The 15655-nt window shown below is 34.1% G+C and overlaps 1 protein-coding gene across 2 annotated transcripts in view; it reads right to left on the bottom strand.

The window, feature by feature from the left end:
* The window catches only part of SPTLC2 (serine palmitoyltransferase long chain base subunit 2), a 233632-nt gene that overhangs the window by 118073 nt on the left and 99904 nt on the right, over positions 1-15655 (bottom strand). For both annotated transcript variants that reach the window (XM_074235631.1, XM_074235630.1), the window contains exons 3-5: positions 5509-5663; positions 4263-4411; positions 2432-2556 (exon numbers count right to left, since the gene is read on the bottom strand). In XM_074235631.1, the coding sequence (XP_074091732.1) occupies positions 2432-2556; positions 4263-4411; positions 5509-5663 (429 nt within the window). The remainder of the gene's footprint in view (positions 1-2431; positions 2557-4262; positions 4412-5508; positions 5664-15655) is intronic.

The following is a 15655-nucleotide window of genomic DNA, read 5'->3' as shown; positions in this document are numbered from 1 at the left end:
CTGACTCCAGGGCAGGTGCTTTATTCACTGCACCCCCACTGTGCCACCTAGCCGCCCAGATCCTAAGTCTTTTTTGCTCTCCTTTAGTATAAAATTTTTCTAGCTCAGATGAGTAAGTGAATCTAGCCTTCACATATCATAACAAGAGAATATGTGATCCAAATACATTTCAATTATCCCATTGGAAAAGAAATTTCTTCATGATAATGGGTGTGGAGGCATTCCTTTTCTCAAATAATGACAAAGTCTGATGATAGCATAATACATCTCAAGTCATCTAAATAACTAGGCTTATTTTATGATACTCCATTTCAACAATTATTTCAATTCCTAATTCAGGGCCATATATTCAATTTCTTTCTGAGAAACTTCTTGTGATTCCACTAAATGCAACAAGTATAGAAAACAAGCTCTACTGCACTGTTTTTCCTCAGATAGAAAAATGAAAAGCTTATTGGTCTATAATAACTTTGGTTTATTAGAATAATGTACTAGAGAATTCACTTAACTATATTTTCCAGAAGTTTTCACTTCCATTCCCTATGCCCATATTTTTAAAATTGAAATCACAAAGTATTACAATATATGATGACTTAGTTTAAAGAATCTTATCAGATTCTTTACAGAATTTCTCTAATTATAATCAAATGATTTTAAAGTTGTGAGGAAATTTAAGAGAGTAATTATTCCAAGTCCCCCGTCTTGCAGATGAGGAAACTGAGGATCAGAGAGTCTCACTGGTACCAGAAACTTGCTATTAGTTAACACCAGAAGCACTTTTTAATAGTAAAAAGAACGGGAAATAAAGCAAATGCTGGAGAATGGTTAAATAAATTAACTTAAGAGAACTTAAGAAATGACTATGAAGAATTCAGAGAAGCATGTAAAGATTTATATGAATTTCCATTAAGTGAAACTAGCAGAACAAGGAAAATAATACATATGACTACAATTTTTGAAAGGCAATAACAATGAAAGGACACAGAAACAAAACTTCATTCTCTGTCAATAATCACAAAGTTTGGTCATAAAGAAAAGCTAAGAAAACAAGACTTCCTCCTTTCATTATGGGACTATGAATGTGGAATGTTACATGCATTATTAGGTCAATATGTTTGTTGACTTAGTTTTCCTAAACTGCTTGTTTTCGAATGAAAGGATATGTTGGGAAATGAAAATGATGTTAAAATATATTTTTAAAAATAAGTGGAAAAGACAGGATTTGAATCCAGATCTACTAGCTCCAAAATCAATCTATCAGATACTACACTGCTTCTTTATTGTACAATGGATGTTGGCACAAATAACAATCCTGATGTGGGTCTCTTTGATAGTACTCCTGAGTAATGAAACCCAAGTACCCTAAAGTCATATTTCTTGTTGGACACCAACTTAGTAAATTCATTTAATCACAGTAACATAGGATCATACTTTTAGATCTGGAAAGGATTTCTGAGACCAGTAAGTTCAAATCTCTGATTTTATAGAGAAAGAAAGAAAGGCAAAGAGAAGTTAAATGACTTTGCTTGGGATCACACAATCAGTAAATGTCAGAGGCTAGATTTGAAGTCTAGTCTTCCTGATTTCAAGTCCTAGGCTTGAGCTGCTAAACCATGCTGCCCCTGCATTGACTTTTCTGAGGAAAACAACAAGTTATGCTTTCATTTATTTGCAAGGTTTTATTCTCCTGGTTTCATTTACAGTAAGAATGCCAATATACATGCAGTTCAGTTCTTCCATGTTAACTCAGTCACCAGACAAGGAATATATTAGAAATAATGCTTAAATTAGTGCTTGTAGACAAAGTCCCATTAGCCTCCTCTTTATAGCAAACTGTATTGGACCAAGGTTCCTTTTGTATTTTTGTCTATCTCACATATGACTTGGTTAAAAAAAAACAAACTTAAATGGCAAGCAACATTCTGGTAACAAATTCCATAATTGGTTAGGTTGGTTGAAGCACAATAAACATAAACTGTGTCAAAAAGTTCATGCACACATATATTAATCTGACTGATAATTTTTGCTAAAGCCAGCTGGCATAGTGAAACCCAGGGTCATTGTAATGCAATGATGAAGACAACAGAATAGTACTTTTGTTAAGAACCTTATACAAAAAATGAAAAGTTCCCTTAAATTATTTTTGTTAGAAATCAAGAACTGAAATAAAATTTTCCTGCAAAAAAAGGAAGATAGAAGTAAAGTTTGAAATCTTAAGGCAATAAAGGATCATAGGTTCACTCAAAGTGACCAAATTTGCCATGGCTTATTCTCATTTGAAACCTGACAACCACTGAATATAGATTTGGTTGATATATATGAAAATCATAGCCAAAACTGAAATCTATAATCAAACTTGTTTTGTTTTACCTTTTCAGCAAAATCAAAGAGAAAATGATGACAGTCTATAACAAATGATTTATCATCTTACCTTGCCAACAATAGCAGGGATATTCATTGAATTGGTTGCAAAACCCATTCCATATGCCATGGCTGCTTCCACTCCCAAAAATCTGGCCACTAACTTCTCTAGCTCTTCATGCTTATCCAGGTTTCCTATATACAATATGAAAACTAGTTTCAAAAACCCAAACTTTCCAAATATAAGAATTGCTTCTAGTTTGAATTCAAATAAGGTATAACTTTTTATGTAAGGAATTATATATATAATGATAACATTTTAAAAAGCAGAGCACTTAAACTTTCATAATTTGAAAAGTAAAATACTGTGGGAGCACATAATTGACAGTTAATTGGACATAATATCTGCTATATGTGGCTACTAAATAATGCTTCTTTACACACAATTATGACAAATAACATTGTGAACTGAACAATAAATTTTGAGATCTTTCTGTTTTAATACCATTAGGCAGAAAATCCAAGAATCTTTAGAGTAACTTCCCCCACTCCCCACAAAAGGCCGTCCAAGGTCCAAGAGCAATATATCATGCCTGACCTTTTAGCTCAAGTTGCCTTTCACTGGAATCTACTTTAGTGAAGGAATTAAGTGCTTTATTTTGGTGGGAATATTGTTTACACAGTTATGACTGTGATAATTTTACAGCTATCATTAACAGAATATGATCCTACAGAATACAATAACAAAATATTTTAATATGAAAAACAGATGTTATCAAAATTTTTAAAATTAACTGAAAGAGTCACATGAGGCTAAGGGTTACAAGGAGAAAAGAGTTTTGGTAGTGGCACTAGTCAATGATGGTAAACCAATAGAAATTATGCGATTTGAATATAACATCTTATTAATGATACTATAACACCAAAGTAGGATAAAGTTATCCTCTAACATTCATGACAACCAATTTTTTTAATCTATCTCTGAAATAAAAACTAAATTTCATCTCTAAAGAGTCCATCTTTGTATAATGTTATCTTTTCTATCATTGGAGAACTTTCTGATATTCAAGCAAAGGACCCTTAGAAAGAAGTTTGCTAAAATTCATAGTCCATACTAAAATTTCATTTTATTTCATATGATTTTTTTTATGATCTTAGAGCTCATTTAGTCCAAATTTTTTTAATTTTACAAACAGTGCAAATGACTTTGAAAAGGTATTAAATGGCTTACCCAATGTCATGACAGGAAAAAAAGCATTATTAATATTATATTATAGAACCCAGTATGTAACAAATACTTAATTTAAAAAAAATCTGTTCTAATATGAAAACATGTTTAATATGATTGTGTAAACATAAATTATATTACACTGCTTGCTGTCTTGAGAAGGTGGATAGGGAAAGGAGGGAGAAAATTTTTCAAAAACGAACATTGAAAACTATCTCTAGGGGGCGGCTAGGTGGCACAATGGATAGAGCACTGGCCCTGGAGTCAGGAGTACCTGAGTTCAAATCCAGCCTCAGATATTTAATAATTACCTAGCCATGTGGCCTTGGGCAAGCTACTTAACCCCATTGCCTTGCAGAAGGGGGGGAGGGGAGGGGAGGGAAGAAAACTATCTCTACATGTAATTGGAAAAAAATGAAATATTATTAAGATAAAAAGATGGATTCCTAAAAATAAGACTGTTGAATAATAACTTGGACCCTTTGACTCCAAATCCAAATCCAAATCCTTCTATAATCTGTTATGAAAAATGGTTGAAATTTCAAATGATAAAATATATAGTTTTAATGTTTTGACTGTGAAGTTTATAGTTACAATTTAGATAATCAGTTCCTTAATCAATAAAAACGTCAAAACATTAGTTGTGCAAATGTAATCCTGAGGCTTATCTTACCAATCTCCTGCCTAGTGCTACATACTCCAACTCCATACTCCTCCAGGACTTTGGCTGCGGCTTCTTTGCACATCCCAGTGTTCTTTGCAAATCCAAGATAGTTGTAGGAACCCATGTTGATAACATCTTTAATTATTTTTCCTGTGTACCTGTGTTTTAGTAATACATGGTCAATGAAACCCACAGGTCAAAAGAAAAAGAAAAATTTTAAAATAAATATACTAGTGAATAAAGAAATTGCCCAAGACTAGTAAAAAAAAAAAAACAAAGCCAAGTCTTACACTTTAAAAGGAATACTCCTTTTGAACCTAAATCCTACTCTGAATCTCATTATTTGCTTTAGTTAACTAGTTAATCAAGAAAAGAATTTAGAACTGAGCATATTGGCTTGGACAAGTGGCTATGGCAGCTCAAGTAATGGAGGCAGGTATGTGGAAAAGGGATCAGAATTGATCAGCTTGGCATGAGAGAAGATAACTGGCAACAGTGGATAAAAACTGTAAAGAAAGATTTAGATTCATATTGGAAAAATGCATTAATAATTAAAAATGTTTTTAAATAGACCTGCTTCCCTCAGTAGGTAATGAATTTTCTATCCCTTTGTGTCTTCAAGCAGTAGCTGTATGACCACTTTTCATTAATGTCAAATGTAAATTGAACTAGACTTGTGAAGTTCTTTTCAACTCCAAGATTCTATGATTCTGACAGTTTCTGTTCATCAGATGTGAAGACACATGACAAAGTGAAAAAAAAAAAAGCTACAGCTCACAGTCTGTAAATAATTTTCCTATACCATACGCAAACTTTAAAGACCTTAAGTTAAAATACTATGTGAATTACATTTTTCAGACTTTTTTTTCTTTTTGGGGGAACATTTCCATATATTCTTATTATAACTCTTTAATCAGACATTTGATTGTAAGAAGCATAATGTTGGTTTTGTGTGAAAGCTAAACTTAATGATGCCATAGCAACACAACATATATTTTACATTGTTGATTAAGGTTCTAACTACAAAAAATTAAATGTAACTTAAATGTATAATGTCAGAAAAGAATTTCAAAAACTCAATCAGTTTTTTTATATAATTTTCACTGAGACCTATAGGTTTATGGTGGGAATTAAGCTTACCAAAAAATCCAAAACCTTCATTCAACTCATTATCAAATGTCTCCAAAATTAAGTCTAAATTTAGTTTTTCATTATAAAGTTATTATCTGGGAAATTATTCATAGTATATACTCACTTGAATGACCAATTATAATCATGGGAATGTCTTTCCATTATGTCCACCTTGGCTCCAGGCACACTGCAGATTGGTCGGTTCCAGTTATCCCGAATTCGCATGTAGAGGTTCCTTGTGTAAAAGTTTTCAAAGTCCTGATATAGTGAGACAAAGTCCTGGCCAACAAACAATAAAAACAAAGAAAAGCCATTTTACTCAAAGTTAGAAATTTTGCTTCTCACCCTGAATTCACATTTTAGCCAATAATCAATAGCAAATAGAATTTAAAACTATGACTTTTGGAAGTTCAAGAACAATAATTTCAAAAAATGATGTAAAACTTACAAAACCAAGCTTTTAACATTTCTTACATACAGATTTATAAAAATATAAAAACAGAAGCCTAAATTTAAAGGGAAATGAGAGTTGATATTTGGAAATTTCATGGAACCCATGATATCACAAATGTGGGCAGACCCTTAAATCTATGAAGACTATAATTCAATTGTGACGTTTCCTCCCATGTAATTCTTAGTTATCTTTCCATAATTTCAACCACAGAGAAACTTTACAATGTATTTATTTTTCTCCCTTGAGATATTTCAATACTTTTAAAAAACATGGAATGGTGTCTACCTGTTGTTTCTAACTTTCCCTAATAAAAATCTTTTAAAACAGAAGATACTTTTCCTAAAGTTTCCCCTATCTAATTTCCTCTTTGTAAGTTACTTCACAAGAAGCTATGGAATATCTACCTCTACTGAACTAAGAAAAAAGCAGGCAGCTATCTTAACTATTAAGTAAAATTCTGCCTGAATACCTAGAGGATCTCAGAAGTTCTTTTATTCAGTCACTAAACACAATAGTGAATGGACACTCTTCACTTTTCTAGGTTATTGAAGGAGTTAGGAAGAGAAGTAATAAAAGAAGTAATCCCTGTCAATTCTATGATATACAGAATAAAATACTAAAGAATCCAATCTCCTTGATGAACAGATTTTCATTCAATATAATTTGTCTGATTAAAGAACAAAGGATTGGGGCAGGTAAGTGGTGCAATGAATAGTGCACTGACCCTGGAGTAAGGAGGGCTTGATTTCAATTCCCAACTCAGACACTTAATAATTACCTAGCTGTGTGGCCTTGGGCAAGCCACTTAACCCCATTTGCCTTGCAAAAACCTAAAAAAACAAACAAACAAAAAAACCCAGGTCTTCTAATTCCAGATGCTGGGCTCCATTCTTATCTTGCTGCCCTTTATCACATGTTTTCATTTTATGTTTCCAAATTAAAATGTTTCAAATGTCTGCTTCAATTGTGCTTAAAATAGGATCTTTATTTAAAAATCTGTATGAGATGAGATGAGCAAAATAAACTCTTCTTATGGGAGGTGAAAAAAATACCTTTAAAAGAGGAGGAAAAACTGGAATGAGGAAAAACAGTCATTCAGTTTTTTTCTACAAATAAATAGATCACCCCCAAAAAGTTTTCTTTGACAACTTTTAGGGTATTAGTTTCCAATTTCAAGTACAACCCAGAGTGACAGCGAATCTAATAAAATGGTTGAAAAGGACCATCCAGAGAGGTTCATGCTAAGTCAGAGTTCTTTCAACACCACAGTAGGAAACAGAAACCTTTGGATTGCAACAGAGACTGAGTTAAATGTAGATTTAAAAAAAATGAAAATTCACTTTCCCAGTGAATGTCTGAGATGCTGGAAAAGTGGTCAGGGGAATATGAATTCAAGGTGAGTGAACAAACCTAGTGAGGTACCTGTGTCTGTCTATTTGTTCCTGGCCTGGGAATTAGGCAAAGGTTCCATTCCTCTCTACCCATTTTAGAGTGGGACACCTAAAGTCTTATGAAAGGAGTAGATTTGGGGACAAAAATGAAGGTAGGAGGGCCACTAAAAGAGGGAATCTTTATCTCTCTAATCTATATTTCCTCTACCTAAACTCCCAAATCAGCACCTCCCAGATTCCTAATTCAACTAGGAATGATAGAAGTTCCTCATGGTTAAAAAAGAAAAGGACCTATAGTTTAGCTTTATTACTAAAAAATTCTAACATTATGAATATACATTCAAACCTCTGAATGATGGATTTCTTACTTTTAACAACTTTATTTTTTTTTTTAGGTTTTTGCAAGGCAAATGGGGTTAAGTGGCTTGCCCAAGGCCACACAGCTAGGTAATTATTAAGTGTCTGAGACCAGATTTGAACCCAGGTACTCCTGACTCCAGGGATGGTGCTTTATCCACTGCGCCACCTAGCCACCCCTTCAATATTATCTTTCAAGAAATTATCAAGTAAATTTGTTCTGATATTCTAGAACCAAAGGGTAAGTAGAAATTGAAAGAATCCATAAATCACCTCCTGAAAGAGACCCCACAATAAAACTCCTAAGAATATTATGCCAAACTGCAGAGCTCCCTGATCAAGGAGAAAATAATGTAAATAAATAGAAAGAAGCATTTCAAATATTGTGGAACCATAACAAGAATAACCTAAGATTTAGCAACTTTTATATTTATGGATCAGAGGGCTAGGTTTATGATTTTCCAGAGGACAAAGGAACTACAATTGTAATTCAAGAATCATGTACTCAGCAAAACTGAATATACTTTAGGAGGGGGAAAAATGGAATATTCAATGAAAGAGGTCTTTCAAGTATTCCTGATAAAAAGACCAGAGCTAAACAGAAAATGTGACTTTCAAATACAAGAACCATAAAAAAGATAAATAAGAAAGAAAAATCTTAAGGTACTTAAAGTTAAATTGTTTGCATTCTTACATAGGAAGAAGACTTAATTCTGTTTGTTTGTTTGTTTGTTTGTTTGTTTTTAGGTAATTATTAAGTGTCTGAGACTGGATTTGAACCCAGGTACTCCTGACTCCAGGGCCAGTGCTTTATCCACTGCCCCTGAAGACTGTAATTCTTAAGAACTATCTCATTATGAGTGTAGGATAGAATAATTAGCAGTATCTTAGAATAATTAGCAGTATCTATCTGAAACCATCAACAAGCATTCTATTCAATGGGGAGAGGCTAGAGTCATTCCCAATAAGATCAGGGGTGAAACAAGGTGCCCATTATCACCATTACTATTCAATTTCGTATTAGAAATGTTAGCTTCAGTAATGAGAGAAGAAAAAGAAATTGAAGGAATTAGAATTGGGGAGGAAGAGACAAAACCTTCACTCTTTGCAGATGACATGATGATATACCTAGAGAATCCCAAGAAATCATCCAAAAAACTACTGGAAACAATTGGCAATTTTAGCAAAGTTACACGATATAAAATAAATCCTCGTAAATCCCCAACCTTTCTATACATGACTAGCAAGATACAGGAGGAAGAGCTAGAAATAGAAATCCCATGCAAATAATCTCAGACAACATAAAATACATGGGAGTCTATTTGCCAAGGCAAACTCAGAACCTTTTTGAAAAACAATTATAAAACACTTCACACACAAATTAAATTAGATTTAAATAACTGGGCAAATATCAACTACTCATGGATAGGTAGAGCTAATAGAATAAAAATGAAAATTCTACCAAAACTAAACTACCTGTTTAGTGCCCTACCAATCAAAATTCCAAAAAATTACTTTAATGAGTTAGAAAAAGTTGTAAGTAAATTCATATGGAGAAATAAAAAGTCACAAGTTTCCAGGGATTTAATGAAAAAAAAGTGCAAAAGAAGGGGGCTTAGACTTACCTAATCTAAAATTATACTATAAAGCATCAGTCATCAAAACTGTCTGGTATGGCTAAGAAATAGAGTGGTAGACCAGTGGAATAGATCAGGTGCAATAGCAAGAAATGATTATAGTAATCTGCTGTTTGATAAACCCAAAGAGTCCAGCTACTGGGATAAAAACTCTCTCTTTGATAAAAACTGTTGGGAAAATTGGAAGTTAGTATGGAAGAAACTTAGATTAGACCAATACCTCACACCCTATTCCAAAATAAGATCCAAATGGATACAGGATTTAGACATAAAAAAACAATACTATAAGCAAATCAGAAGATCAAGGACTAGTTTATCTCTCAGTTTTATGGAAAGGGAAGCAGTTAATGACTAAGGAAGAGATGGAGAACATCACTAAAAACCAACTAGATGATTTTGATTACATTAAATTAAAAAGCTTTTTCATAGATAAAATCACTGTAACCAAGATCAAAAGAAAAGTAGTAAACTGAGAAACAATGTTCACAACTGTTTCTGACAAAGGACTAATTTCTAAAATGTACAGAGAACTGAGTTATGTTTTTTTTTAAAAAAAAGTCATTCCCCAGATGACAAATGGTCAAAGGCAATTTATAGATGAGGAGATCAAAGAAATCCATAGTCATATGAAAAATTGCTCCAAATCATTATTAGAGAAATGCAAATTAAAGCTTCTCTGAAGTACCACCTCACACCTCTCAGACTGGCCAATATGACCAGAAAGGATAATGATCATTGTTGGAAGGTTGTGGGAAATCTGGGACACTATTACATTGTTGGTGGAGCTGTGAGCTCATCCAACCTTTCTGGAGAGCAATCTGGAACTATGCCCAAAGGACAACAAAAATGTACATACCCTTTGATTCAGCAATACCACTACTGGATCTATACCCTGAAGAGATGATGAGAAAGGGTAAAAACATCACTTGGACAAAAATATTTATAGCAGCCCTGTTTGTGGTGGCAAAGAATTGGAAATCAAGTAAATGTCCTTCAATTGGGGAATGGTTTAGCAAACTGTGGTATATGTATGTCATGGAACACTATTGTTCTATTAGAAACCAAGAGGGATGGCAATTCAGGGAAGCCTGGAGGGATTTGCATGAATTGATGCTGAGTGAAATGAGCAGAACCAAAAAAACACTGTATACCCTAACAGCAACATGATGGTGATGATTAACCTTGATGGACACACTTATTTCATCAGTGCAACAATCAGGGAGAATTTGGGGCTGTCTGCAATGGAGAATACCATCTGTATCCAGATAAAGAACCGTGGACTTTGAACAAAGTTCAAGAATTATTCCCTTTAATTTAGAAAAAAAAAACCTGATATCTTATTGTCTGATCTTGTTATCTCTTATACTTTATGTTGCTTTTTTAGGGATATGATTTCTTTCATCATACTCAATTTGGATCAATGTACAATATGGAAACAACATGAAGATTGACAAATTTCTTTCTGTGGGGGGGGGTAGGGGGAGAGAAGTAGGATTGGGGGGAAAATTGTAAAACTCAAAAGAACGATCTCATCATCAGGGGAAATTAGAAGGAATATAGACAGAAGGTATGGGTTAAGAGATGAATATGAAAAGATGCTATCTAAAAAAAAAAAGAAGAATACACCAGGATAAAGAGACAGGTAGTAGAATGGGCAAAATTATCTCACATGAAAGAGACAAGAAAAAAAATTTACAGTGGAGGGGAAATGGGGAGGGGAGATGTGGGGTGAGAGGGAGCAAATAGACCTTACTTTCATTGAAACTGCTTCAAAGAGGGAATAATGTACACTCAATCGGGTATAAAAATGTGTCCTGCCCCACAGGAAGGTAGGAGGGAAGGAGAACAAGGATGAGGGAAGGAGCAGGGAGATGTGTTTGAAGGGCAGATTGGAGTAGGCAGTAATCAAAAGTAAAACACTTGAGAAGGGATAAGATAAAAGGAGAGAGAACAGAATAAACAGGGGCAAATAGAATGGAGGAAGTATAGTTAGTAATCATAACTGAAACATTTTGAATAAGTTTCTCTGATAAATGCCTCAGTTCTCTAACACAGAGAACTGATTAAAATTTATTAAAATAAGAGGAATTTCACAATTGATTAATGATCAAAAGATAGGAATAGACTTCAAATGAAGTAATCAAAGATATCTATAATCATGGAAAAAATGCTCTATAACACTACTGATTGGAGAAATGCATTACATAAACAATTCTTAGGTATGACCTCATGAGTAACCTATTAGACTGGTTAACAAGACTGAAAAGGAAAATGACAAATTTTGGAGGGAATGTGAGAAAAATGAGACATTAATGCATTGCTGATGGAGTCATGACCTGATTTACTTATTCTGTAGAGCAATTTGGAACTATGCTCAAATGGCTATAAAATCAGAAATACCCTTTGATCTGGCAATAGCATTACTAGGTCTGTATCTACAAAAATATCAAAAAAATAAATAAAAAGAAAGGAAAAGAACTTATATGTATAAAAGTACTGATAGAAGCTCTTTTCTTATGACAAAGAAGAAATTTGAGGGAATGACCATTGAGGAACAGCTGGAAAAAATGTGGAATATTATTGTGAATATTATTTTGCTCTAAGAAAGGATGAGCAGGGATGCTCTCAGGAAAACCTGGAATGACTTACATGATGAGCTGATTCAAAGCGAAATACACTGTGTACAAAGTAACAACAATACTGTAAGATGATCAGTTGTGAATGACTTAGTTATTCTCTCTGAAGGACTCGTGATGAAAAATGTTATCCATCCCCAGAGAAAGAAGTGAGTGTCTGAATACAGATTGAAGCATACGTTTTATACTTTATTTTTCATGAGTTTTTTTTGTCTGTGCTTCTTTCACAACGTGACTAATATGGAAAAATGCTTTGCATGACCACACAGGTATAGCAGATCAAATTGCTTGCTTTTTTCAATGAGAGCAGATGGGAAGGAAGAAAGGGAGAGAATTTGGAACTCAAAGTTTTAAAAATGAATGTTGAAAATTGTTTTCACATGTAATTGGGGCAAAATCAAATACTAAACCAAAAAAAGAAGTATGATAAACACACACACACACATATATATGTATATATATTTCATCACAGGACATCAGAATTCATTAGAGGACAAAACCAAAAAAATAAAATCCAATCCTGTTTAATTATACATGCTTCTTTCATACTCTCTCCAAAGGTGAGATGAATAAAGTTACATTCCTTTGCTGAGGAGGGTCAAGGGAGAACTATGGATGTTGAATACTGTATATACTTGCTTATTATTACATTGGTTAGTTTTGTTAAACTGCCTTTTTTCCCCTTTTTCATTTCTACTCCCTATTATAAAGGATACCTGGGAATTGGGGGGTGGGAGTGGAAGAGAACATATTCAAAAAGTAAAATATTTTAAACCATAAAGACATTTAAAGTGTGGTTCTATAGTTATAATATACAGCTACTCAATCTTCAGAAAGCTTTTTTCTAAAGTGATGATCATATGAATAAATTAAATCTATTTATAAATATATGAAAAAATGTTTCAAATTATTATTGATTAGAGAAATTAAAACAACTCTGACCACATATCTATCAGATTGGCTAAGATGACCAAAAAAGCAAAATGATCAATGATGGAGAAGATGTAGCAAAATTGGACACTAATATACTAGTGATGGAGTTGTGAAGTAAGTCAACTATTCTGGAGAGAATTTTGAAACTATGCCCAAAGGGCAATAAAACTGTGCGTAGCCTTTGATCCAGCAATACCTCTACTAGGTCAGAATTACAAAGAGGTCATTAAAAAAATGGGGAAAAGTCCCTCATGTTCAAAAATATTTATAGCAGCTCTTTTTGTAGGGGGAAGAGAATTGGAAATTGAGGGGATACCCATTAATTGGGCTGAACAACTTATGGTATATGAATGTTATAGAGTACTATTGTTCTGTAATAGATCATGAGTGGCTGTACTTTATAATAAATCATGAGCAGCAGTACTTTAGAGAAGCATGGAAAGACTTGAATGAACTGATGAGTCAAGTGAACAGAACCAGGAGAACACTGCACACATTAACTACAATTATGATATATGCAGCTCTTCTCAGTGATCCAAGACAATCATGAGAGATGTGTTTTGGAAGATGTCATCCACATCCAGAGGAAAAAACAATGGAGTCTGAAGTCTGACTGGAGAGCAAAGCATTCTATATTCATTTTTTTAAAACCTCTTTTATGTTTTTTCTTTCTTAATCATGATTTTTTTTCCTCCCTTAGTTCTAATTCTTCTTTCACAACATGACTATTATGGAAATATGTTAAACACAATTATATATGTATAACTTTTTTTTTAAGTGAACAGTTTAATACTAAAAAGCCAGTTGGATGGATTCATGAGTTTCTGGATATTTCCTTGGCTGGGCCTGGACATTAAGACCTTAATCACTTTGACTAACCGGAGAGGAGAAAGAGAGGCGGGAGATCAAATGGGGAGCAAGGAGCGAGGGCGTGAGACAGTCCAAGTTGCAGAGACAGAAATACATGTATAATTTTTAAAAGACTACTTGCCACCATGGGGAGGGGGAAGAGAAGAGAAAATGGAAGAAAAATGTGGAACTCATAAACTTGCAAATGGATGAATTTTGAAAACTACCTTTTTTAAATTAAATTTAATTTTTTTAATGTTTTTGCAAGGCAATAGGGTTAAGTGGCTTGCCCAAGTGTCTGAGGCCGGATTTGAACTCAGGTATTCCTGACTCCAGGGACGGTGCTCTATCCACTGTGCCACCTAGCCACCCCTTGAAAAACTACCTTTGCATATAATTGGACAAATGTGATGATCATAAATAAAACAAGAGAAAAATCAACTTTACACAGTGCTAGATAATCACATATGTGAGTAACAAGGTGGAATTTTCATTCCTCAGGTGTGTGACCAATCTGTTTCATAGCTATTAACTCTAGAGTAGCTATGGATCACTATCATACCAAATCTTAAGTTTTAGACCACCACAGTTCAACAAATAAAAAAATCAGCCCTTTAAACTGCAAAGATGTTTAATGGAAACTTTACAGAAACAATCTGTCAACATGCAAATTTCAAAGTACCAAATACATAGAAAACCTGAGATGAACCACTGCAGATGACTCTAAATATTCTTTTCATTTCTTTTTTCCACATTCTTAACATTTTATTTGTTTTCCAATTATATACAATTGTATTATCTACCTATCATTTTACAGTTTACCCCCCCACAGAAGGCTGTCTGATAGTCTTACATTGTTTCCGTGCTATACACTGATCAAAAATGAATGTGTTATAACAGTAAACATATACTTTAAAAAAAGGGTAAACAAAAACCCCCTTCCGCCCCCAAGTAGATGAGAAACCTCAGGAACAGAGAGAGAGAGAGAGAGAGAGAGAGAGAGAGAGAGAGAGAGAGAGAGAGAGAGAGAGAGATGTATTTCAGTCTGTGTTCAGATTCCAATGGCTCTGTCTCTGGGGTGAGTTGCTTTCTTTATCATAAACCCACCAGAGAAGTTGCTTCAATATTTTTCCCACAGTTGCTATTACTAGCTGTACCACCACTCTATTCCTCCCCACTATCATTTATTCTATTCTCTCTCTCCTTCATCCTGGTCCTATCCCAAAGTGTGCTGTATCTGAGTACCCTCTCCTTCCATCTTCCCTCTCTTCTATCACCTATTCCCCCCCTTCCCTCCCTCCCATTCCCCCCTTATTCCATCCCTTTCTTCTCATTTTTCTCTAGGTAAGATAGATTTCCTTATCCTATTAAGTGTGTATGTTATTTCCTCTCTGAGCCATTTCTGATGGGAATGAAGGTTCACTCAATCCCCCTCGTCTTCCCCCTTTCTACTCCATTAAAAAAGCTTTTTCTTGACTCTTATGTGAAATTTCTTAGCTTCTTCTTCCTCTCCCCTCTCTTCCTCCCAGTACTTTTCTTTAACACCCATTGATTCCATCTTTTTACTACATTATACCATTATATTTTACCCCTCCCTATGGCCTGCCTATATATGCTCCTTCTAAATGAGAAAGTGCATATGAGTTATCAATATCTTCTTCCCGTGCAGGAATACAAACAGTTCAATATCATTAAATTCCTCATAATTAGTCCCTCTCTTCCACTCCCTCTATGGTTCGTCAGAGTCCTGTACTCGGAGATCAAACTTTCCGTTCAGCTCTGGTTGTTTCAATAGGAAAGTTTGGAAGCCCCCTGTTTCATTGAAAGTTCATCTTTTCCCCTGAAAGAGGATGTTCTGGGTAGTTGATTCTCGGTTATAAACCAAGATCTTTTGCCTTCCAGAATATCATATTCCAATTCCTCTGAGCCCTTAATGTAGATACTGCCAGATCCTGTATAATCCTGATTATGGAGCCTCGGTAGCTGAACTGTTTGTTTCTGGCAGCTTTTAGAA

The sequence above is a fragment of the Macrotis lagotis genome, chromosome 4, assembly GCF_037893015.1.
Source record: "Macrotis lagotis isolate mMagLag1 chromosome 4, bilby.v1.9.chrom.fasta, whole genome shotgun sequence".
Lineage (NCBI taxonomy): Eukaryota > Metazoa > Chordata > Mammalia > Peramelemorphia > Peramelidae > Macrotis > Macrotis lagotis.
This window is presented reverse-complemented; position numbering and strand designations above follow the sequence as displayed.